This window comes from Euleptes europaea, chromosome 2, assembly GCF_029931775.1.
Source record: "Euleptes europaea isolate rEulEur1 chromosome 2, rEulEur1.hap1, whole genome shotgun sequence".
Classification (NCBI taxonomy): domain Eukaryota; kingdom Metazoa; phylum Chordata; class Lepidosauria; order Squamata; family Sphaerodactylidae; genus Euleptes; species Euleptes europaea.
Genome location: NC_079313.1, coordinates 2628072 through 2653437, shown reverse-complemented (window position 1 = coordinate 2653437; position 25366 = coordinate 2628072). Strand labels below are relative to the sequence as shown.

The 25366-nt window shown below is 48.6% G+C and overlaps 1 protein-coding gene across 1 annotated transcript in view; it reads left to right on the top strand.

Annotated features, from left to right (window-relative positions):
• The window catches only part of HCN2 (hyperpolarization activated cyclic nucleotide gated potassium and sodium channel 2), a 65523-nt gene that overhangs the window by 14032 nt on the left and 26125 nt on the right, over window positions 1-25366 (top strand). Inside the window, exons 2-3 of the mRNA XM_056867618.1 lie at window positions 15136-15559; window positions 23872-24033. Coding sequence (XP_056723596.1) covers window positions 15136-15559; window positions 23872-24033 — 586 coding nt within the window. The remainder of the gene's footprint in view (window positions 1-15135; window positions 15560-23871; window positions 24034-25366) is intronic.

Here is a 25366-nt window from a genome sequence, read left to right as displayed (position 1 = left end):
CAGGTCTGCTGAAGTGGACTCCAGCCCCCCAGGACTTGAATTTCTGTATGGGGGCAGGACTGGGTACTCCAGGCGCACCTGATGGGGCAGAATCAACCATCTGCAGAGAGCCAGCGTGGTGTAGTGGTTAAGAGCGGTGGACTCTAATCTGGAGAACCGGGTTTGATTCTCCCCCGCTCCTCCACATGAAGCCAACTGGGCAACCTTGGGCCAGTCACAGTTCTCTCCAAACTCTCTCAGCCCTCCCTCCCTCCCAAGGTGTCTGTGGTGGGGAGAGGAAGGGAAGGTGATTGTACGTTGGTTTGAGACTCCTTAAAAAGAGGAGTCTTTGTCGTCGTCGTCTTCACATGAACACGTGAAGCTGCCTTATACAGAATCAGACCATCAGTCCATCAGTCAGTATCATCTACTCAGCTTGGCAGCAGCTCTCCAGGGTCTTATGCAGAGGTCTTTCACTTCACCTACTTGCCTAGTCCCTTTAACTGGAGATGCCAGGGATTGAACCTGGGGCCTTCTGCATGCCAAGCAGATGCTCCACCACTGAGCCACGGCTCCTCCCTCCTTCTCCTCCTCTTCCTCCTTCTCCTCCTTCTTTATTTAGCTTCTTTCCTGTGGCACTTATACCATTCTTCCCTGTTGCATGCCAGGGCATACAGGTCTGCCATTCCGAGTCTGATGGAGCAGCGGGTTGGTTTGGGGTCCAGATGGAATTTCCCCTCCAGTTCGAAGAAGAGTTCCTTCCCTTACATCTCATGGTTATAATCTGGCATGCTGGATACTAAAGGGGTCTTATCACTTGTGTGTGTGTTCTAAGTCTCCCCACCACCAAGCTTAGAGATAGCTGCTCAGATAGAGGCATTTGCCTCTATCCTTGACAGAATCATTGCAGGATTAGTGCTAAAGCTGTCAGGTTTTGATGGATGGGGGAAATTCATCTATTCGTTCAGCAGAAAAAGTAGATTGTGGTGTTGGTATAGAAGTCACTTTAATAAACCCCGATTCCAGCACCAACTTAAAAAAAAAAATCACCCAGCAAACATCTTTATATATAGTTTGTAGATACAGTTGTGAACAGGCAACAAACCGATGTACTGCTGATGGGGCAGTAAAGTCACTTCTCAGCGACGTTGGATTGGAAAGTGGAATGGTCACATTTGTAAATCATGCAGAGACACAACAGGTAGCCCCTTTGTCTCATCTCAGTGTTGGCTTGCCTTCATGAGGAAGGGCCGTGGCTTGGTGACAGAGCATCTGCTTTGTGAGCAGAAGGTCCTAAGTTCCATCCCCTTGCGTCCTGCGGTGTCAGGAGAAAGGCGTGCATACAAATGTTTTAAATAAAAGAAATCTCCGGCTAAAGGGATCGGATAGTTGGTGATATGAAAGACCTCTGGCTTTACATGCCCTGTGTAGTGCCGATCACCACTTTGGGGTCAGGAAGCAATTTTCTTCCAGGCCAGATTGGCCAGGGATCCTGAAGGGGCTTTTCTGCCATCTTCTGGACATGGAGTAGGGGCCACTGGGTGTGTGTGTGCGGGAGGTAGTTGTGAATTTCCTGCATTGTGCAGGGGGTTGGACTAGATGACCCTGGTGGCCCCTTCCAACTCTATGATTCTATGATTCTTGAAGAGCAGCTGCCAGTCAGAGTAGACAATACCAACCTTAATAGACTAAGGGTCTGACAAGAAAAAAGGAGTAGGAGTAGGAGTTGGTTTTTATATGCTGACTTTCTCTACCACTTAAGGAAGAATCAAACCGGCTTACAATCACCTTCCCTTCCCCTCCCCACAACAGACACCCGGGGAGGTAGGTGGGGCTGAGAGAGTTCAGAGAGAGAACTGTGACTAGCCCAAGGTCAACCAGTTGGCTTCATGTGGAGGAGTGGGGAAACCAACCCGGTTCACCAGATTAGCGACCGCCGCTCATGTGGAGGAGTGGGGAAATCAAACCCAGTTCTCCAGATCAGAGTCTTCCGCTCCAAACCACCGCTCTTAACCACTACACCATGCTGGCTAGGTGGAAGGCAGTATTGTGTGTTCGTGACTGGATGGCGTGGAGGAAGGAGTTTCCCGTGGCCAAGGAACAGCACTTTTTCACAACACCTTTTTTTATTTATTAAAACATTTCCGTGCCACCTTTCCTCCCAGCTCAGGGTTCCCAAGGTGCTGGACATTAGAACATTTCAAACGTTAAAGCAGGGTTTAAAATGCACACACATGTAAAATAGTTAAAATAATCCTATAAAAGATAGAAAGACACAAACACGAAGGAAGGTAATAAGAGTCAGTGAGGGAATGCTAGGCCCTTTTCCGCATTGACGCCTATCCCGAATCAGGGCCTCTACGTGCTTGATGAATTCGGTATAGCTCTACGCGAGAGAACTCAACACCGGTGGTCTTTTGAATTGTGTTATCCAAGCTGCCAAGTTCTGCGCTGTTGCGATTAAAATACGCAGAACTTTGTTAGAAAATGACTGTTAATATACTTTATAATTTTATAAATTTTAAGGTGATAATTTCAACCAGGGGTTGGTTTTTATTGATCTTACGCCTTTATTTATACAAGCAGGTTGTAATCCTACTGTACTAAACTGTGAAGTCTAGATACTCTGATATATCAACTAGTGATTGGTCAATTGACCGTATTAATAAATAAAATTTGAATTTTGAGTTGTATTATGTTGGCGGTTTCCCCCTTTTTTTATATCACGGTGAACTCTACCTTTGAGCTTACGGTGATTCCCGCTGAAGTTTGCTTCCAAAGCCTTACCATTCAGTGCCGGTTTTGCATGCAAATGTAGTAATGATGAGGCTTCTGGGAAGAAAACTCAGAGGGGCGTGATGCAAACTTTTCTCCCCCCCCCGAAACCTTTTTTTGGATATGCAAATTAGCTAATATTGCATTTAGCATTGAGGCTTCTGGGCCGATGATCCTTCTGAGCCCCTGGGAGGGATATGGAAAGAGCTTGCCATAAGGTTACCTTGGCCGGGGAGAGGGCACGCTGTACAGAGTGTTCAGCGCATGATACCGGCTTCACATAACTGAACTGTGCAACTCAAAATCCTGCGAGTCCAACCTCTGTGTTCGAAAGAGAATGCTAGCGTTTTAGGGTTTCGCTCCTGAATTCAAGGCGTCTTGGATTTCCGTGGCTCTGCATGTGAATCCCTAATGTTCTGTAGGCAGCCTCTTGCAGAGCTTATCTGAATTTCCAGTTGAATCAGTTTTCCTGTTTAGCTCCCCTACCCCACCTAAAATCACCAGGTGTGGGATTGGATGGTCCAGCTTGATGTGCTGTTCAGTTCTAATGTTGTCATTTTAACCATCAATCCTTTGTCAATCTTCCCTTGATGGAAATTGGGCTCTGCAACATGTAGAGAAAGCCGGGGAAAGTGGGCGGGGGGGGTGGAGCGTTGTAAAACTAGTTGTGTGCTTACCTTTGATAGGGAAAGAGGGCATGAAATACTAGTGTCGGGGAACTGTGATTTACAGTTTCCGTGCATTTAGAGCATGAGTGAATTCACTGTAGCCTTGAACTGAGAAGTGTTTTGACCTTAGCATACCTCCCATGACTGCTTGAGAAAAGACTGAAGCAATCAAGGTTATGGTGAATCTTCTTCCTTTTCTGGGCAAAAACCCCCTGCCGTTTGCAGGAAGAGGTTTTGCGTTCTGAGTGGGTCGCCCAAGGGACTCTTTCTAATGTATCGTCGTTTGAGGGCAACTGAGGGCAAGCGAAGGTAGCATAGAGGAATAGATGAGCAGCATGGTGTAGTGGTTAAGAGCGGTGGTTTGGAGCGGTGGAGTCTGATCTGGAGAGGCGAATTCGATTCCCCACTCCTCCACATGAGCGGCGGAGGCTAACCTGGTGAACTGGATTTATTTCCCGCTCCTACACACGAAGCCAGGTGGGTGACCTTGGGCTAGTCACAGCTCTCTCAGCCCCACCTACCTCACAGGGTGTCTGTTGAGGGGAGGGGAAGGGAAGGCGACTGTAAGCCGGTTTGAGTCTTCCTTAAGTGTTAGAGAAAGTCGGCACATAAAAACCAACTCTTCTTCTTCTTTTCCAAGGGATGTCAAAAATTGTTGTGAGGGGGGAGGTTTTTATTTTATTTTTTAGTAGTATCAAAATGATGGAGTTAAAAATGGGTCGTTTCAGGTCAGCCTCGTGGAGAATGTTTGATTGGGCTGCCGAGGGAGCTGTCCGCGGTGCTGGAAATTGTCTTGAGGGTTTTGCTCGGGAGAGGAACGCCGGATATAAAATAGTGGTGACGGGGAGGGGGGGGACTGCATCTTGGAGGGGTGGGAGTTTTTTGTAGGGGATATTGACAGTGGGAGAAAACCCCTCTTCTGCTGAGACTCACCCCCCCACACACCCACACACTTCCATTCCCTCCCTATCTTTCTGAACACTTTTTGCTGGCCTCCTGCCCGTCCCGGAGTGTTCTTCTCTACACCTCCCTCTTGGGCAAACTGCTCCCGGGAAGCGCTTCAGATAATGGGCCGAGGAGCCATCAGACATGGGTTTTGCCATGAATCATTCATAGGCCTTTCAGCCGCGCCTTCGTAGCAATTGCCCCACGGTAACGCTGGCAACTTCCTGCCATCTCCCCCCCCCCAAGAACAGTGCCTCAGGCCCAAAGCTACATGATAAGACTTTGGAAGGGGGGGAGTGGTGGTTTTCAAAACCCGTTCAGCTCTCTGAGCCCCCCTGGAGAGCTGCTAGGGGAGGGAGGGGGAGAGAATTCATTGCTGGGCCACTGAAAACGGCGTGCAGGGGAAGCGAGGAAATAAAATAACTTTGTGCTCCTAGGAAAGAGCTTCTAGTGCCTGTGTGGACACCCATGGTTGGTTATGCTTCTGCCTTCCTTTGGATTTGAAAGTCTCTCAGATACCAAGGCAAGCAAGGTGTGGTGACCCTCCCCCCTTTATTCTAATGCAAATTAGCCATACAGTATAAGGAGATAAGAAAGGCCCTGCTGGATCAGACCCAGGCCTATCAAGTCCAGCAGTCTGTTCACACCATGGCCAACAAGGTGTCTCCAGGAAGCCCACAAACAAGACGACTGCAGCAGCACCATCCTGCCTGTGTTCCAAATCACCTAAAATAATAGGCCTGCTCCTCTGATCCTGGAGAGAATAGGTGTGCATCATGACTAGTATCCCTTTTGACTAGTAGCCATAGATAGCCCTCTCCCCCATGAACATGTCCACTCCCCTCTTAAAGCCTTAGAACATAAGAGCATAAGAAAGGCCCTGTTGGATCAGACCAAGGTCCATCAAGTCCAGCAGTCTGTTCACACAGTGGCCAACCAGGTGCCTCCAGGAAGCCCACAAGCAAGACAACTGCAGCAGCATTTATCCTGCCTGTGTTTCACAGTGTCTAATATAATAGGCCGGCTCCTCTGATTTTGGAGATAATAGGTATGCATCACGACCAGCATCCATTTTTACTAATAGTCCTCTCCTCCATGAACATGTCCACTCCCCTCTTAAAGCCTTCAAAGTTGGCAGCCATCACCACATCCCAGGGCAGGGAGTTCCACCGGTGAGTTACATGTTCCAAACTGGAAATTGCCAACATTCATCAATAAATGGGACGCAAGTGGCTATCTCAGACACCAGCCAGAGAACGCTGGCAGTCGCCTGACAGGAATTGATGGATCGGGATCGGGTCGTCAGAGGATCTAGAACTTAATCTGGCAACCGCAGAGTCTGAAAATTTGCCTGTGAAGCCATTGTGGGCTGCGTTTCTTCTCAGGTGCCGGATCCATCTCATTTTTTATTCCACGTCCTGCCGAGGAGCTTAGAAGAAGAAGAGTTGGTTTTTCTATGCCGACTTTCTCTACCGCTTAAGGAAGAATCAAACCGGCTTACAATCACCTTCCCTCCCCCTCCCCACAATAGACACCCTGGGAGGTAGGTGGGGCTGAGAGAGCTGTGACTAGCCCAAGGTCACCCAGCTGGCTTCATGGGAAGGAGTGGGGAAACCAACCCAGTTCACCAGATTAGCGTCCGCTGCTCATGTGGAGGAGTGGGGAATCGAACCTGGTTCCACCGCACCAAACCACCACTCTTAACTACTATACCACGCTGGCTTTTGAGTGGCAAATGTGATTCTCCCCTCCCATGGTTTATCCTCACAACAACCCTGTGAGGTAGATTTGGCTGAGAGTGGACCCTGAGTTAAAGAATGTCCACTTTTAGGCCTCGGTTTTATACAACGGCCTTCTGGGCCCTTGTAGTTCTTGGACACTGACTGTTGGTACCTTAATTTGTATTCATGCTGGAGGTGTAGGAAAAAGCCGCCCACTTTTGACCTAGGTACCTTGGTGTGTTTTGGGGCTTACCTGTGGACGTTGTTTAAGCCAATTCTCCCCCAGCCCCCACACATATACACCAACAAGAGATGCTCTCCCTGGCCGTTCTCGTCTCTGTGGGCCGAGTCTGTTGATCTTCCTTAGGTTTCATCAGCGGGGAGAGAGGGTCAGGCAAAGGAGACCCCAAAAAGTACCTCCGTAAAGGAAATTATTTTCAGAAATCTGCATCTTAAGCTCAGTGCCTGGCAACCGTCCCCCAGTGACTGCTTTCTCCTTCCCCGGAGCCACGGACGCAGAGCCCTGAGCTGGGAGCGTTCTTGTTAAGGCACATTTTCTAGTCGTTGAATCCAGTTTGTCAGTCTCAGCAGACTGACAATCTGAATGTTTCATCCCTGACCCTGGATGGAATATTCACTTTCTCGAATATTCCTGGATGGAATATTCGGTTTCTCGAACATTTGGTTTCTGAATGTTTCATCCCTGACCCTGGATGGAATATTCGGTTTCTCAAATATTCCTGGATGGACTATTCGGTTTCTCGAATATTCAGTTTCTGAATGTTTCATCCCTGACCCTGGATAAAATATTCAGTTTCTTGAATATTCAGTTTCTCAAACATTCGGTTTCTGAATGTTTCATCCCTGACCCTAGATGGAATATTCGGTTTCTCAAATATTCCTGGATGGACTATTCAGTTTCTTGAATATTCAGTTTCTGAATGTTTCATCCCTGACCCTGGATAAAATATTCAGTTTCTCGAATATTCGGTTTCTCGAACATTCGGTTTCTGAATGTTTCATCCCTGACCCTAGATGGAATATTCGGTTTCTTGAATATTACTGATGGAATATTCGGTTTCTTGAATATTCAGTTTCTGAATGTTTCATCCCTGACCCTGGATGGAATATTCGGTTTCTCAAATATTCCTGGATGGACTATTCAGTTTCTCGAATATTCGGTTTCTGAATGTTTCATCCCTGACCCTGGATGGAATATTCGGTTTCTCGAACGAGAGGCTCTGGGGCTTAGGATCTGCCTTTCAGGTGGTTTGGAGGCCCCCATCTCCTGTCCCCCCAGTGTTGGGTGCGTTTGTGTATGTCTGACAGTCTATATAATGTTTTTTTTAATCTTTCTTTTCCTCTAAGGAGGTCAGGCAGTGTGGTCCTTTCCACCTTTTGTCCTTACAACAATCCTGTGAGACAGGCTAGACTGAATGACTGGTCCAGGTTTTTTGCGGCTGCTGGCATCTTTGAAATTCTGACGCAGCCTGATGGACACAGGCACAAAATGGCTACCACAAAATGGCTGCCGCGGGAGGCAGAGCCAGGACCCAAATGGCTGCCCTGGCTTATCTTCGGTCACAAAGGGCAGATCCTTGTGTGGTGGTGGCAGCTGCTACCAAAGCAACGTTTTTAAAAACTCGGCGCTGCCAGTAAAATCTCCAGTGGCCAGAAGGAAGCCAAAATTCCCTGGTGGGCAGCAGGAAAGGTGTTGGGCCCTTTGGGGACCCTTGGACTGGCCCAAGCTCACTTAGCAAGCTGCGGGGATTTTTGAAGCCTGGCTCTAATCTTGACGCCCTAACCGCTATATGCCATGACTTGGTATAGAATCATAAAGTTGGAAGGGACCACCAGGGTCATCTAGTCCAACCCCCTGCACAATGCCGGAAATTCACAACAACCCCCCCCCACACCCTCAGGGACCCCATACTTCATAGTTAGTTACTTCATAGTAGTTAGGAGCGGCTGCTTCCTCTATGCCCCGGGGCTGAGGGGTTGCCCCTGGATTCAGATCTTGGCTGGTGATCTCTGGACTTTTCTGCCGCTCATGTGGAGGAGTGGGGAATCAAACCCGGTTCTCCAGATTAGCGTCCACTGTTCATATGTAGGAGTGGGGAATCAAACTTTGTTCTCCACTACACCAAACCACCACTCTTAACCACTATACCATTACACCACGTTGGCCTGTGTGTGTACGTATATCTTCCTGCCACATGGCTTGTATATGTTTTCCCCTTCTTTTCTAGCCTGCCTTGCACTTTTCTACCCTTCGTCATTCCCTCCCTCCCTCGTTGTCTCTCTAAATTACAAAGCTGTCCTCGTCCTCTACCGTTCAGCTGCCAAATGCCCACAAGGAGCTGCCGGAGACAAATCAGGGTCAATTTACAAAAGGGTGGGGGGGAGAACAAGGCGGCAGTCCAAGGGCAAAGCCGAGCCATTACGGTTGACCCTTGCCAAGTTGCTGCCTGCTATTTTTTGCTCTAACCAGGCTCACTGGGACATTATATTAAATAACAAGTATTTATCTGGTTTGCCTTGGGTTTTTTTTTTGGGGGGGGGGAGACAGAAATGCAACAATATTGGCTGCACTGTGTGTGTTTGCGTACCTGCACGCAGGGGGAGTTCCATAGATTGACTTCAGTGTAGTGGTTAAGAGTGACGGACTCTAATTTGGAAGACCGGGTTCCTGCATTGTACAGGGGGCTGGACTAGATGACCCTGGTGGTCCCTTCCAACTCTATGATTCTAAATGCTTGAAGAGAGCAATCCTGTCTCCCCTCAACCCCCTCTTCTCCAGACTGAACATTCCCAAGTCCCTCAGCCTTTCATAGAACCATAGAATCACAGAGTTGGAAGGGTCCATAGAGGCCATCTAGTCCAACCCCCTACTCAATGCAGGATCAGCCTAGAGCATCCTTGACACGTACTTGTCCAGCAGTCTGTTCACACAGTGGCCAACCAGGTGCCTCTAGGAAGCCACAAACAAGACGACTGCAGCAGCACCATCCTGCCTGTGTTCCACCGCACCCAAAATAATAGGCATGCTCCTCTGATCATTGCAAGTCCTATCCTGTGCCGCCAAAGGAACGGCTCCCTGCCCTCCTCTAAGCGGCAGCCCTTCAGATACTTCAAGAGAGCAATCGCGTCCCCCCTCAACCTCCTCTTCTCCAGACTGAACATTCCCAAGTCCCTCAGCCTTTCATAGAATCAGAGTTGGAATGGACCCTACAGGCCATCTAGTCCAACCCCCTGCTTAAACCAGGATTAGCCTAGAGCATCCCTGACAAGTGTTTGTCCAGCCTCTGCTTAAAGATTGCCAGTGAGGGAGAGATCACCACCTCTCCTGGTAGCTGATTCCACTGTCAAACAACTCTTACTGTAAAAAATGTTTTGCTAATATCCAGCCGGTACCTCTCCGCCTGCAATTTAAACCCATTATTGCGAGTCCAATAATCCTCTGCTGCCAACAGGAACAGCTTCCTGCCCCTCCCCTAAGCGACAGCCCTTCCAATACTTCAAGAGAGCCATCCGGCCCCCCTCAACCTCCTCTTCTCCAGACTGAGCATTCCCAAGTTCTTCAGCCTTTCCTCGTAGGGCTTGGTCTCCAGGCCCCGGGTCATCCTCGTCGCTCTCCTCTGCACTGAAGTAGAAAGAGCTCCCTGGAGCAGGATTCTCTAATGCTAACACTCTCCCCCCTCCTCCCCTGGACTTCAGAATGGTCCCTTGGCAGTCACGGAGGGGGAATTGCGGCTCGGCCAAGAATCAGTGCGCGCCTCCCAGGTACCTGCAGTCGTCACTGTGGGGCTGTGACGTCACTCACGGTCACCGTAGCAACCCCCCAGGGGCCCCTGCCATCACTGGAGGAAGGTCAGAAAATAAACTCCCTGCTCTTTTAATGCGTGGTTTGTTTCGGCTCCAGGACCCTCAGGGAAGGGCGTCTGTTTCTCCTCCCCATAAAAAGTTTTTTTTTGCACCTCCCTACAATTAACTGCCTGCCTTCCCAGGCTGCTGATGCCTTTTCTGCACCGATAAATTTGGTTTTCTAGTTGTCACCCGTTGCCGGAGCTGGCAACCAACGTCAAATATGCAACCCACTATGCAAATCTGCATAATTATTCCGCAGTTGGTACTATTTTTAAAAAATGGTTTCTTCTGGCTTTGCTAGCCACAAGGAGGGGGTGAGGAAGAAGAAGAAGAGTTGGTTGTTATTTGACGACTTTCTCTACCACTTAAGGCAGAATCAGACCGCCTCACAATCACCTCCCCTCCCCACAACAGACACCCTGTGAGGTAGGTGGGGCTGAGAGAGCTCTATCAGAGCTGTGACTAGCTCAAGGTCCCCCAGCTGGCTTCGTGTAGTGGAGTGGGGAAACAAATCCAGTTCACCAGATGAGAGTCCACCACTCCAAACCACCCCTCTTAACCACTATACCACATGAAGCTGCCTTGTACAGAATCAGACCCTTGGTCCATCAAAGTCAGTACTGTCTACTTAGGCCGGCAGCAGCTCTCCAGGGTCTCCAGAAGGGGTCTTTCACATCATCTACTTGCCTAGTCCCTTTAACTGGAGATGCCGGGGATTGAACCTGGGACTGTCTGCATGCCAAGCAGATGCTCTACCACTGAGCCACAGCCCCTCTCCATGAATCTCCAGGGTCTCAGGCAAGGGTCTTTCACATCGCCTACCTTCCCAGTCCCTTTAACTGGAGATGCCAGGGATTGAACCTGGGACCTCCTGCATGCCAAGCAGATGCTCTACTACTGAGCCACGGCCCCTCCACAGGGTGCCGCTGCCACCTTCCCTGATTGCCGAAAGTCCTATTCAGCCTCGACTTTGGATTTGGCGGTTCCAGCGCGTGTCGTTTGCGTGTTTCCAAATTCATCTTGAGGTCTAGAAACTTGTTTTAAAAACAAAACCTGAGATTCTCAAGGAGCCGAGCCCTTTGGCCCAGATGGAATTCCTTCCCCCTTTCTCCAAGCTACCATAAAATTACAGCTCGTGGACAGTATTTGGGGTGTGATAATAAATGGGGACATTGGAGACTGTCCAGCGAGTTGAAGTATTGAAATGTCAGCAGCTATTGCTAGTTTCCTGTACCACGTTTTTTAAAAAGAAGAGAGGCTAGATGGCCATCTGTCAGCAATGCTGATTCTATGACTTTAGGCAGATCATGAGAGGGAGGGCATCTTGGCCATCTTCTGGGCATGGAGTAGGGGTCACTGGGGGTGTTTTGAATAAAAGAAATCTCTAGCTAAAGGGGTCGGATAGTTGGTGATCTGAAAGACCTCTGGCTTTACATGCCCAGGATAGTGCCAATTGCCACTTTTGGGTCAGGAAGCAATTCTCCTCCAGGCCAGATTGGCCAGGGATCCTGGAGGGGCTTTTCTGCCAACCTCTGGGCGTGGAGTAGGGGGTCACTGGGTTGTGGGGGAGGAAGTAGTTGTGAATTTCCTGCATTGTGCAGGGGGTTGGACTAGATGACCCCTGGTGGTCTTTTCCAACTCTATGATTCTTTAAAATGTGTGTTAAGGTTTTTTTTTTAATTTTTCGCACTACTTGGAGAGACAAAAATGGGTCTCCAGAGTGCCGCCGTCCTGTTTGAGTACGCTGGTGGAAAATTGCAGCTTTTACATTGCTTGTTTCGACCTTGAAGGCTGTCGGGGAAGGTCGTAGCTGTCTCCAGCAGCTGGGGGAAGAGGGGCAGAGAGAGGTGGACAGGGAGGGTAAGGGAAAGGGGCCCCTCCCCTGATCTGGAATATTATTCTCCCCCAACGGCTGGAATTGGAGTCCTGTGGGAGCAGCAGGGGCTGCCGGAAAGGGCCAGAGTAATGTGCCTGGGTTTTTAAAACTGCTGCAGGCTGCCCATTGAGCTCCTTGCAGGAGGAAGATCTCCCTTATTATGTCCTGGTCTGTCGTTTATACACTGAGCCCCGGAACAAGGTTTTGGCAGTCATTCTTTTCAGCGTCCCAATTATCACCCGATGCTGACGGGTTTAATCTATTTGTTACCAGATAACGGACCCTTATAGTTCCCCAAAAATGGCGCTGGCGGCCAAGAAAATCGGGACGAAGCAAATCACGAAAGGTGGTAAAGCTGGATAGAGCCAAATGGGCGTAGTGTAACTTTTTAATTTCTGTATTCCTTCATTGATTCTGGTTTTGTATATTGTAACCTGTTGATGTATTGTTTTAGATTGTAACGGCCTGTTGGCCGTGTACAATAACCTTGAATTGACTTGAAACTACTGCAGGGTGCATGATTTCCCCCCAACACCTGTGAGGAGGAGGGAGGGCTGCGAACTGGGGGGGGATCTGTGCACTCGAGGGACATAAACCAGGCCGGTCCCTGCCCCAAAAGAGTTTGCAGCCCTGAGGGTGGAAGGTGGAGAAAAGAGGGGGGAGCAGGAGCGGCAAAGGTAACAGAAGGTCTGGAGTGGGAGGTGGAGGACCGAAGGGTTAATTCAGAGCCGTCCCAGCAAAGGTGGATTTTGAGGAGGGGGTTGAAGAAAGATGGAGATAAACAAGCAGAGCCTGCAGAAGAGGATCAGCTGCTTGGGGTTGTTTAGCTTGGAAAGAAGGTGGTCAAGAGGAGACATGATAGAGGTCTATAAAATTATGCATGGTTCGGAGAGAGTGGACAGCGAGGAGTTTTTCTCCGTCTCCCGTAATACTAGAACGCGGGGTCATCTGCTGAAGCTGGAGGGTGAAATATTCAAAAGGAGGTATTTCTTCACACAGCACATAGTTATGCCCCAGGATGTGGTTTACCAACCTGGTTCACCAGATTCGAGTCTGACGCTCATGTGGAGGAGTGGGGAATCAAACTCGGTTCTCCAGATAGAGTCCCCTGCTCTTAACCACTAGTGTGGTTAAACCATTATTTATTTATAAACCATTATTTATCTAGTGTCTTTTTATCCTGCTCTTCCTCTTAAGGGGCGGAGGGCAGCGCATGTGCAGGTCTGTCTCCCCGATAGCCCTGTGAGGTAGGCTACCTGTGAGGTAGAAGTTGTGGTTGGAGCAGTCAAGTGGTGATGAACCTGGGTGTGTGGACCGGTTGCTTTGGATGACGGTTGGCTTTTATAGTTTCAGAGGGTTGGTGTGCAGTAGAAGTGCTAAATTCGAGTCCAGTAGCACCCAGGCTAGCCCGATCTTGTCAGATCTCAGAAGCTAAGCAGGGTCAGCCCTGGTTAGTATTTGGATGGGAGACCACCAAGGAATACCAGGGTTGCTGTGCAGAGGAAGGCACTGGCAAACCACCTCTGTTAGTCTCTTGCCATGAAAACCCCAAAAAAGGGGTCGCCATAAGTTGGCGGGACCAATAGGATTTTCAGGTTATGGGCTTTTGAGAGTCAAAGCTCCCTTCGTCAGATATCCATGAGGTTGATGGATTTCCACACCATGTGGCTGTATGTGGTGCCTTCCTTGAAGATTGTATCAGAGGGTAGCATGAACACGTGAAGCTGCCTTATACTGAATCAGACCCTTCGGTCCATCAAAGTCAGTATTGTCTACTCTGACCGGCAGCGGCTCTCCAGGGTCTCAGGCAGGGGTCTTTCACATCCCCTCCTTGCCTAGTCCCTTTAACTGGAGATGCCGGGGATTGAACCAGGGGACTTCTGCATGCCAAGCAGATGCTCTACCACTGAGCTAAGGCCCTTCCCCAGAACACATGAACACATGAAGCTGCCTTGTACTGAATCAGGCCCTTGGTCCATCAAAGTTAGTATCGTCTACTCAGACTGGCAGCGACTTTCCAGGGTGTCAGGCAGAGGTCTTTCCCATCACCTACTTGCCTAGTCCGTTTAACTGGAGATGTTGGGGATTGAACATGGGGCCTTCTGCATGCCAAGCAGATGCTCTCCCGCTGAGCCACGGCCCCTCCCCATGTTGGTGTACAGTCGAAGAGCTAGATTTGAGTCTAGTAGCACATTGGAGACCCAACAGGATTTTCAGGGTATGAGATGTTGAGAGTCAAAGCTCCCTGTCAGATACACATCGGGAAAAAATTGGTTTTTATAGTCTCTCAGCTTGCGAGATGTAAGATTATGACAATTGTCAGGGTTGCTTTTTTAATTGCCTGCTGTTGCTCACAGTGCAAGTCTCATATTATGTATGACCTTTTCTTCTGAGAGCCAAGATTGTCGGATTGTCATGGCCGTCTGGAATGCCAGCGAAGACTTCTGGCCCGCAAAACCTCTCTATTTGGAGAGACCTGAATAGACATGGGGTGGGTGGGTGTTAATAGAGTTTAGCTAAGCGTCTCTTTTAAACTCAGTGTAACTGTTTGTTTTTTCCTCTGTGCCTTCATGTTTCTGGAAGTCAGTAATTTAAACCCCTTGGTACCTCAGCTGGTGCCTGATCCTAGAATCGTAGAGTTGGAAGGGACCACCAGGGTCATCTAGTCCAACCCCCTGCACAATGCAGGAAATTCACAACTACCTCCCCCCCGCACCCCCAGTGACCCCTACTCCATGCCCAGAAGATGGCCAAGATGCCCTCCCTCTCATGATCTCCCTAAGGTCATAGAATCAGCATTGCTGACAGATGGCCATCTAGCCTCTGCTTCAAATCCTCCCGGGAAGGAGAGCTCACCACCTCCCGAGGAAGCCTCTGGTCCACTGAGGAACCGCTCTAACTGTTAGAAAATTCTTCCTAATGTCTAGACGGAAACTCTTTTGATTTAATTTCAACCCCTTTGGTTCTGGTCCGACCTTCTGGGGCAACAGAAAACAACTCGGCACCCTCCTCTATATGACAGCCCTTCAAGTACTTGAACATGGTTCTCATATCCCCTCTCAGTCTTCTTCTCTCCAGGCTAAACACACCCACCTCCTTCAACCTTTCCTCCTAGGACTTGGTCTCCAGACCCCTCACCATCTTTGTTTCCCTCCTCTGGACATGGTCCAGCTTGTCTACATCTTTCTTAAATTGTGGTGTCCAAAACTTAACACAGTACTCTAGGTGAGGTCTAACCAGAGCAAAGTAAAGCTCTGGTCCTCTGCTCAGCAGGTCTTCTGAATCTTCTGTCTTCCCTCCACAGGTTCTACTGGGACTTTACCATGCTTCTCTTCATGGTGGGAAACCTGATTATTATCCCCGTCGGGATCACCTTCTTCAAAGACGAGACCACAGCTCCCTGGATCGTGTTCAACGTTGTGTCCGACACCTTCTTCCTCATGGACCTGGTGATGAACTTCCGGACAGGCATCGTCATTGAGGACAACACTGATATCATCCTGGACCCCGAGAGGATCAAGAAGAAGTACCTGAAGACCTGGTTCATGGTGGACTTTGTCTCCTCCATCCCTGTGGATTATATCTTCCTCATCGTGGAGCAGGGCATCGATTCGGAGGTCTACAAGACCGCCCGGGCCTTGCGCATCGTCCGGTTTACCAAGATCCTGAGTCTCCTGCGGTTGTTGCGCCTCTCTCGGCTGATCCGCTATATCCATCAATGGGAGGAGGTAAGAGGAGGCTCTTAGTTAAATTGTGGAACTCCCTGCCTCAGGATGTGGTGATGGCTGTCAACTTGGAAGGCTTTAAGAGGGGAGCAGACATGTTCATGGAGCAGAGGGCTATCCAAGGGTACTAGTCAAAATGGATACTAGTCATGATGGATACCTATCCTCTCCAGGATCAGAAGAGCAGGCCTATTCTGTTAGGTGCTGTGGAACGCAGACAGGATAATGCTGCTGCAGCCGTCTTGCTTGTGGGCTTCCTGGAGGCACCTGGTTGTGTGAACAGACTGCTGGAGGGGCTTTTGGTTTGTCCAGCAGGGCTTTTCTTATGCTCCTATGTTCTAAGAGGAGAGTGGACATGTTCATGGGGAAGGGCAGTGGCTCAGTGGCAGAGCATCTGCTTTGCATGCAGAAGGTCTCAGGTTCAATCCCCGGCATCTCCAGTTAAAGGACTAGGCAAGTAGGTGATGTGAAAGACTCCTGCCTGAGACCCTGGAGAGCCGCTGCCGGTCTGAGTAGACAATACAGACTTTGATGGACCAGGGGTCTGATTTTTTTTTGGAGAGGGGCTGTGGCTCAGTGGTAGAGCCTCTGCTTGGCATGCAGATGGTCCCAGATTCAATCCTTGGCATCTCCAGTTAAAGGGAGCCAAACACAGCTACTAGGCAAGTAGGTGATGTGAAAGACCTCTGCTTGAGACCCTGGAGAGCCGCTGCTGGTCTGAGTAGACAATGCTGACTTTGATGGACCAGGGGTCTGATTCAGTTGAAGGCAGCTTTATGTGTTCATGTGTTCCGGTTGCTCCAGACCTGGGGGTATCTCTGACTCCGCTGTCAGTTGGGTTGCTTCCTCCCTCTCCAGCGGCGCTGGAAAAGTTTCTGGCTTTGGCTCTGGAGGTCACCGAGACAGGAGCTGGACGGCCTCTTCTCTTTCGCAGTGGTTTCTTACCTGCTTCTCCCCCTCCCCAAAATGTTGGTCATCCCCTTAAATTTAATACCTCAATTATGGTTTTTTTGCATCCTCCCACTCGACTGTAACCAAGCTAAGCAGCGGCCTGTGCCTGTTTTCGTCCCTCCCTCTCCTATTTTCTTCTTCCCTGCTGTCAGTTTTAAATTTCAGGCTCCGCGGGAGCAGAACCGTTTCTATTTTTGGATTATGAAATTGATGAGTGTATATGATCATGATGTAAATGACTAAGATGGACAGGGTGGGGGTGGGGGTTTCTGGGGGGTTTTTTTAAGTGAGAACCAATATGGTGTGCTGGTAATTCTGTCAGACTACGCTCTTGGGGACTTGGGTTCAAATCCCTCCTCTGCTATGAGGTTTGCTGGGTGACCGTGGGCTAGTCGTTTTCTCTTAGTCCAAACTATGTCTTGGGACTGTTGTGAGGATGCAGTCATGGCATCTGTTGTGGGGAGAGGAAGGGAAGGTGATTGTAAGACACTTTGAGACTCCTCAAAAAGGTAAATTGGAGTACAAAAACCAACTCTTCTCCTTATCCTCCTCCTCTCCCCCCTTGGCCCTCTGCTGTTTAACCTAATGAGGAAACGGGGTGGACTCTAATCTGGAAAACCGGGTTTGATCCCCCACTCCTCCACATGAGCAGTGGACTCTAATCTGGAGAACCGGGCTCAATTCCCAACTCTTCCACATGAGCGGCGGACTCAAACCTTGGGCTAGTCACAGTTCTCAGCCCCGCCTACCTCACAAGGTGTCTGTTGAGGGGAGGGGAAGGGAAGGGAAGGTGATTGTAAGCCGGTTTGAGACTCCTGAAAGGTCGAGAAAATTGGGGGTATAAAAACCAACTCTTCTTCTTCAGCTTAAACAAGGAAGTAGATCTCAGCCAAACGCTGGGAGAACCTTCCTAACAGTAAGATCTTTTCAGCGGCGCTGATTGCCGGGTTGGAATAGTAAACGGCCTTCAAAGTGTCTTCGATCACTTCTGTGCCTCCATCCAGTTGCCAAGATAGGATTGCTACTTCAGCACCATGGACAGAGCTTTAGCAGGCTCAGAAACAGGCTTCTCCCTATCTATGGAGCCGTTCGGGGCCGTGTGGGTGATTCTTCTTTGCGTTTTATTCTCACAACAACCTGGTGAGGTAGGTTAGGTTAAGGGGGAGAGGCTGGCTTTGTGGCCGATAGGGCCCTTCAACCTGAGCCTCCCAAGACTGAAAACAGACCAAAGGAAGTATTTCTTCACACGACGCATAGTTGAATTGTGGAACTCCCTGCCCCAGGATGTGGTGATGGCTGCCAACTTGGATGGCTTTAAGAGGGGAGTAGACATGTTCATGGAGGAGAGGGCCATCCATGGCTACCTGTCAAAATGGCTGCTAGTCACGATGCAGACCTATTCTCTCCTGGATCAGAGGAGCAGGCCTATTATATTAGGTGCTGAGGATAGCAGGCAGGATAATGCTGCTGCAGTCATCTTGTTTGGGGGCTTCCTGGAGGCACCCAGTTGGCCACTGCATGAACAGACTGCTGGACTTGATGGACTTTGGTCTGATCCAGCAGGGCCCTTCTTATGTTCTTATGGAGGAGAGGGCTATCCATGGCTACTAGCAAAAATGGATACTAGTCGTGATGCGTACCTGTTCTCTCTAGGATCAGAGGAGCATACATTTTGCAACTGAATGTTTTAAAACCTCCGGATAAAGTGCGCAGAAAAGGAAAACAACCAGGCCGGGTGTGTTTCATTGGCACAGTTTATGTGGGCCGTGTAACTGATGCCAACTTCTGATAACTTCGTATCTTGATGTTTTCTGCTTGTCCCCCCGTTAGAGTCCGTGTGAGCTAACGGTGCCCCTTTTAGATCCTGATGGGTAGCCGTGTTAGTCTGTCACTAGCAGTAGAAAAGAGCAAGAGTCCAGTGGCACCTTAAAGACTCTCAATATTTCTGGCAGGATAAGAGCTTTCGTGAGCCACAGCTCACTTCTTCGGATACAGCTAGAATGTTATTCCATCTATCCTTAAGTAGAGACGAGTGTATCAGACACACGATGGCAACGTAAACGTCAAAAGCAAGTAAATTACATTAGCAGGCATGACTGGATTAGGTGTAATATGCAGAAGGGTAGTAGGCATGGAGAATTAGCATTGGTAATGAGACAGGAATCCCAGGTCTCTCTTCAATCCAAAAGAATGCATTGTCTTGAGCTTCATTATTAGTTGTCATTCAGCAGTCTCTTTCTAATCTCCCTTTGAAATCCCTTTGTAAGAGAACTGCTGCTCTTAAGTCAGCAACTGAATGTCCTGGAAGGTTAAAATGTCCCCCCCCCCCCCACTGGTGTCTGAATGTTGTCAGACTTATGTCCATTCAGTCTTTGTTGCAGGGACTGCCCTGTTTGTTCAGTGTAGAGGGTGGAAGGGCTTTGCTGGCAGGGGAGGGCATAAATCACGCTAGAAGATTAACAGGAGTATGAACCTGAGATAGTCTGGCTGGGCCCAGTGATGGTGTTGCTAGGATCTATACAAGAGCAAAATTGGCACCTTGGTTTGCTGCAGGCCTTGGTACCCCTTTTATAAAGTAAAGATTCAGCTCCTTACTTCTCATGCCTCACTCTTCATTCAGAAGTCTCTCTGCATACAAAAGGGAAAACCTCCTTCCCTGGAGGTTTCTAAGAAGAGGCTAGTTGGCCATCTGTCAGCAGTGCTGATTCTATGACCTTGGGCAGATGATGAGAGGGAGGGCACCTTGGCCATCTTCTGGGCATGGAGCAGGGGTCACTAGGGGTGTGGGGGGGAGGTAGTTGTGAGTTTCCTGCATTGTGCAGGGGGTTGGACTAGATGACCCTGGTGGTCCCTTCCAACACTATGATTCTATGAGTGGGTTGTGTGAACACAGCATTTTTTTTTTAATGGGGGATACAGAAAAAAAGGAAAGAAGGGGGAAAAGGTAGTCCGTCTGCGTTAACAAAAGCATAAACATAAATCTAAGCAAAAAAAAAAGATGAGATTATATCAAGCTAATAAATGCAGAAAAAAACATTTAAAATATCCGTCAGATTTAACTAAACATTAACTGCTAAAGGTATCTTCAACATTAAGCACAATGTATTATACTATTAGATTAAGTAATAATTAATTCTTTTCTAATACTGTATTGCATATATCTACAGTTTGTTGATAACTGCCATTTTTCGTTGAATTGTTCTACTGTTTCGTTAGTGGAAACATTCATCATAAAGGTCATTTTGGCCATATTGGCATAGTCAAGCATTTTATCCTTCTACTCTTCTATGTCGGGTATAGATGTTTGTTTCCAGATTCTTGCCAATACAATTCTAGCAGCTGTTGTGGCATATTTGAAAATATCTTTGCATCTTAGGGGCAAGTCAGCTGGTATCATAATCAATAAGAAATATTTGGGATCTAGTTTTAGTTTAGTTTTGGTTATTTTCTGTAATTCGTGATGAATTTCTTTCCAGTGCTTTTGCACCTTTGGACACATCCACCAAACATGGAAGTAGGAACCGGGTATCTGTCGACATTTCCAACAGCCCCCCCTTTTTTTCTTTTGGATTAGCCATTTGGGAGACCATATTGGGTGTCATATACCATCTGTGAAACATCTTAAACCAATTTTCCTTAACTTCTTGACTTACAGTATATTTCAAATCTGAGGTACAAAGTTTTTCCCAGGTTTCCATTGGGACCATTTCTCCAAAATTTTGCATCCATTTAATCATGTTCATTTTAACTTGCTCGTCTTCTGTATCATATTTCAAGAGTAGTTTGTAAATTTTTCCTAATAGATGATCGTCTGTTTTGATTACAAGTGATTCAAATTCCGTTAGCTCTCGAAGTGGACCGAATTGTAGGCAGTCTGTCTTTAAATGGGATCTCAATTGGAAGTTAAGTCAGCCAAGTTATTTCAAATTTGTCTTGAAGCGTTGATAAGCTTCTGATCTCTCCTAGTGAATCCATCATATCAGAATACAGTAATGGCGAGTCGGTCTTCAGTTTGATATCATCAAAATAAGCTTCAGTTGGAGACATTATAGATGGTGGGGAGGGACTAATTCTCTTTTTGTATCTCTTCCATACTCTAAGAATTGCAGGTTTTATTGGGTTGCAAAGTCGTTGTAGGGTTCCATAAAGCTTTGTGCAAACCTTGCAAGAGATCTGCTCTTTCCAATATTGTGATTCTATTCATGGGATGTTTAATCCAATCTGCGACCCAAGTCAGACAAGCTGCAAAGTAATATAATTTGAGATTTGGTAATGCAAGACCTCCCCGCTTGTTTTCGTCTTGTAATACTTTGGGTTTAATTCTTGGCTTCTTACCATTCCATACAAAACTTTGGATCCGTCTCTGCCAGTTGTCTAGCGTCTTATCGGGTACATTAATGGGTAGAAATTGAAATAAAAAGCATTGAAGGGGATCTCGGCTCCTCCACTGAGGCCCAAGCCGTCAGCAGGAATACCTGCCGCCCTCAGTACCTTTCCCCTGTTCTCGTGTACTGCCAAGTCTACCCAGAAGCGTACCCACCCCACACATCTTTGGGTCAAACCGGGGCAAGCGTTGTGATGCGCGACAGTATAGTCAGTTGCGTTCTGGCTGTGCAGTATTCTGCCGGAATCCAGACTACAAGAGAAGCATCTGTGGGCTCTTTCATGCAACCCCACAGATGGCAGGGGTCCCCCCTCCTTTTCCCTTCCCCACCATTCTTTCGACACACAAGCCACCATGTAGAGTCCCTGACCTCTTTCACCCCATTGGTAATTACCCAGCAGATTGACACGCTGGGGCAATTAGTACGTTCTCGTCAAAGAACAGCGTTTTGCAATTGTAGGATATTATCTCTTCTCTGTTCAGATCAGCGTGCTTTGAATCTCTGTAGGCTTGCGGTTCGAGCTGTCTCGATGTCCCGTGGCAAGCGCCTTGCTGTTCTGCATCACCTTGGAATCAAAGAGTTGGAAGGGACCACCAGGGTCATCTAGTCCAACCCCCTGCATAATGCAGGAAATTCACAACTACCTCCCTGCCCCACACCCTCAGTGACCCCCTACTCCATGCCCAGAAGATGGGGGAAAAAACCTCCAGGTTCCCTGGCCAATCTGGCCTGGAGGAAAATGGCTTCCTGACCCTGAAGTGGCGATTGGTATTACTCGGGGCATGCAAGAAAGGGCCATGAGAGCCAATCTCTGATGCAGCCCTTCCTTCCCTCCCTCTCATGATCTGCCTAAGTTCACAGAATCAGCATTGCTGACAGATGGCTGTCTAAAAAAGGTAAAGGTCCCCTGTGCAAGCACTGGGTCATTCCTGACCCATGGGGTGACGTCACATCCCGACGTTTCCTAGGCAGACTTTGCTTACGGGGTGGTTTGCCAGTGCCTTCCCCAGTCGTCTTCCCTTTACCCCCAGCAAGCCGGGTCCTCATTTGACCGACCTCGGAAGGGTGGAAGGCTGAGTCAACCCTGAGCCGGCTGCCTGAAACCGACTTCTGTCTGGATCGAACTCAGGTCATGAGCAGAGCTGGGACTGCAGTACTGCATCTAACCACTCTGCACTACGGGGCTCCTTACATGGCTGTCTAGCCTTGCTTGGAAACCTCCAAAGAAGGTTACCAGTCACCAGTTCGAATCCCATCAGGCCACTTAGCACAGATAAGGCCCTAATTTATTGGCAGAGCACCTGTTCAGCGAGGAGAAGGTCCCAGGTTCAACCCCCAGCATTTCCAGCTAAAGGATCTCAGTTGGGGGCGTTGGGCACGGATGAGCCCTTGAAAAGCGGCTGCCGCTCAGCAGATGACATTGAGTCAGACAGACCCCTGGTTGACCTTTCTTTTTATTTCTGTTCTTTAAGCTCACGGTCCAACAGGTCATGAGCAAAACAAATTCAATGAGCTTGGCAATAATCAAACATACAGATAACCAAACATACAGAAATACAAAATCCAGAATATGCAGTTAGAAGGATCTGGCCTTATGTCCTTCTAATCCACACCGAGCGAGGCTGGATCTTGGCTGTCATGTAGGATCTGCTGACCTTCACAACTGCTGAGCTTGCGATATGAGCGTGCCCAATATGAAAGGCCTCTTGGTGTCTTTTGACGTAGTTTTATGTATTTAGGAGATTTCTGTGTCACTTCTTAAGAGTCCTGTTTCACTCGAAGGGGCTTACAATTAAAATAATAAACAATCAGCATTAAGAAGAAGAGGAGTTGGTTTTTATACTCTGGTTTTCTCTACCTTTAAGGAGTCTCAAACCGGTTTACAATCACCTTCCTTTCCCTTCCCCACAACAGACACCTTGTAATGTAGGTGGGGCTGAGAGAGTTTGGAGAGAACTGTGACTAGCCCAAGGTCACCCAGCTGGCCTCATGAGGAGGAGTGGGGAACCGAACCCGGTTCTCCAGATTAGAGTCCGCCGCTCATGTGGAGGAGCAGGGAATCGAACCCGGTTCCCCAGATTAGAGTCCACCGCTCCAAACCACTCCACCATGCTGGCTGTCTGCAGGCTGAGAAAGTGCAAGACCTTAAAACAAGCCCAGAGACATAAACAGCATAAAACGACTAGGATCAGGGGAAGACCATCAGCATCGGGAAACACTGTGGGCGTCTAGAACTAGGAGGGGTTGGGAAACCACCGAGCCACCTTCAACAAGGTCCCTTGTTTTTGTTCTGCACCTTCACATCTCTAGCTGGGGGTTTGAAAAGGAGAAGCCAGAGCCTCAAACGCAGCGAACTCCTTCTTTGTTAACTGGACAAGGGCCGAATGCCAGGGGCCCGATATTTCTACCGTGCTTCCTGCCGGGCAGACCTCAAGTTTTTTCTGGGCTTGAACTGGGCTGGATTATAATGAGGAGGAGGAGGAGGATTCTATGGTTTTACAGTATTTTTTATCCATCTTTTCTCCAAGGACTGCGACTGATTCTCCTGTTTCTTCCAAACAGGGGAGAGCCAGCGTGGTGTGGTGGTTAAGAGCAGTGGTTTGGAGCAGTGGACTCTAATCTGGTGAACCGGGTTGGTTTCCCCACTCCTCCACATGAAGCCAGCTGGGTGACCTTGGGCTAGTCACAGCTCTCTCATCCCCACCTACCTCACAGGGTGTCTGTTGTGGGGAGGGGAAGGTGATCATCAGCCAGTTTGATTCTTCCTTAAGTGGTAGAGAAAGTCGGCATATAAAAACCAACTCTTCTTTTTCTCCTCCTCACAACAACCCTGTGAGGTAAGCTAGGCTGAGAAAGGACAGTAACTGGTCCAAGGGTCACTTGGTGAGTGGAGACTTGAGCCTAGGACTCCCCAGTCCCAGCCTGCCATTCATAATACGGTTCATTCGTTTTGTTCTTTCTCCCTTCCCAACGCTGCAGATTTTCCACATGACGTACGACCTGGCGAGTGCCGTGATGCGGATCATCAACCTGATCGGCATGATGCTCCTCTTGTGCCACTGGGACGGATGCCTCCAGTTCCTGGTGCCCATGCTGCAGGATTTCCCAAGCGACTGCTGGGTCTCCATCAATGGCATGGTGGTGAGTAAGGGGGCCGGGACCCTTGTTGCCTTTGCAGCTCTTGGGGTGCAAAAAAGGAAACTCGGCAACGGATTCCATGACTTTGCTCTCATTCTCACCTCCTGAGAGCTGACTGCCGGAGTTCTTGCGTAGGAGGCTGCCTGGCGCTTCCCTGCCTGAGTCTCTGCCGTCCTTCCCCATTGATATTCTCCCTGACTCGCGCCTCACACTTCCTTTTCAGCGGCACTCACCTTTTGTCCCCTTCTCTGAGCCTCCCTCTTCTGAGAGCTTAATGCCTTTGCTTTCTTCGTTCTTTTGCCTCTTTCTTAAATAAAACCACAGGGCTGGTAGTGCTTGAGGAGGAGGGAAAACCCTGTCATGTTGAAAATGGTCACGATGGGTTAGCCACGTTAGTCTGTCTGTAGCAGTAGAAAAGAGCAAGAGTCCAGTAGCTTCTGTTAGTCACAGCTCACTTCTTCAGATACTGCTAGAAGGAAAAGTTGAACGTGGTCTGTATTGAACGATGGGGCTAAAGGATGTCTTTTAATCCAGACGTCGTTGGCACACAAATCTGGTAGATAATTGGTCTATAAGATGTACTTACATTATGAGTGCAATTTAATGGCCATAATAATGTCTTCTGCTACTTAAAGAGTTTCTAGTCCTCATTGTGTGTGTGTCTTTGAGCTGAGGTTAATTTGCCAGCCATCAGCTTTCCGAGGAGCTCTTCCCACTGGCTGCCGAGAAGTATCAAAATCCCTGCTTGTCGTACATGGTTCTTTATATCTCCCCCTTGGATCGATGACCCAGCTATAAATCATGTGTTTACAGAGCGGTGTGCTTCTGGCTTGCTCCTCTCCCCCATGTCTTGCAATCCCCGGCATGTGCACGGCTCAGCATTGCTTTCCTTCCTTTCCCGAACAAGCACCGCTGCCACATTAAACTCCAGGACCAAATAAGAACACCATAATATTAAACCCTAGGACCGAATAACATCAGCCGTAGCGTCTTGCGCATCTCTTCCAGTGTGTGGTATGCCATCATGTGTCAGCAATGCTCTTCTGCTCTCTGCATAAGACAATCAGGTCAGCCGCTGCGCAAAAAGAAGAAAGGGACTCAAATCTGATACTTGGGGGGGGGGGAATCACAGTATTCAGAAACGAGTGGGGGAACATGTCCACCTTCTATTGATCCTCTTGACGTCATTATTTTCTAGCAGAAGAACTTCGGTGGAAGACTTCAGCTTGGACTGGGGTTTAGAATAATAGAATCATAGAGTTGGAAGGGACCAGCAGGGTCATCTAGTCCAACCACCTGCACAATGCAGGAAATTCACAACTTTCTCTCTCTCCCC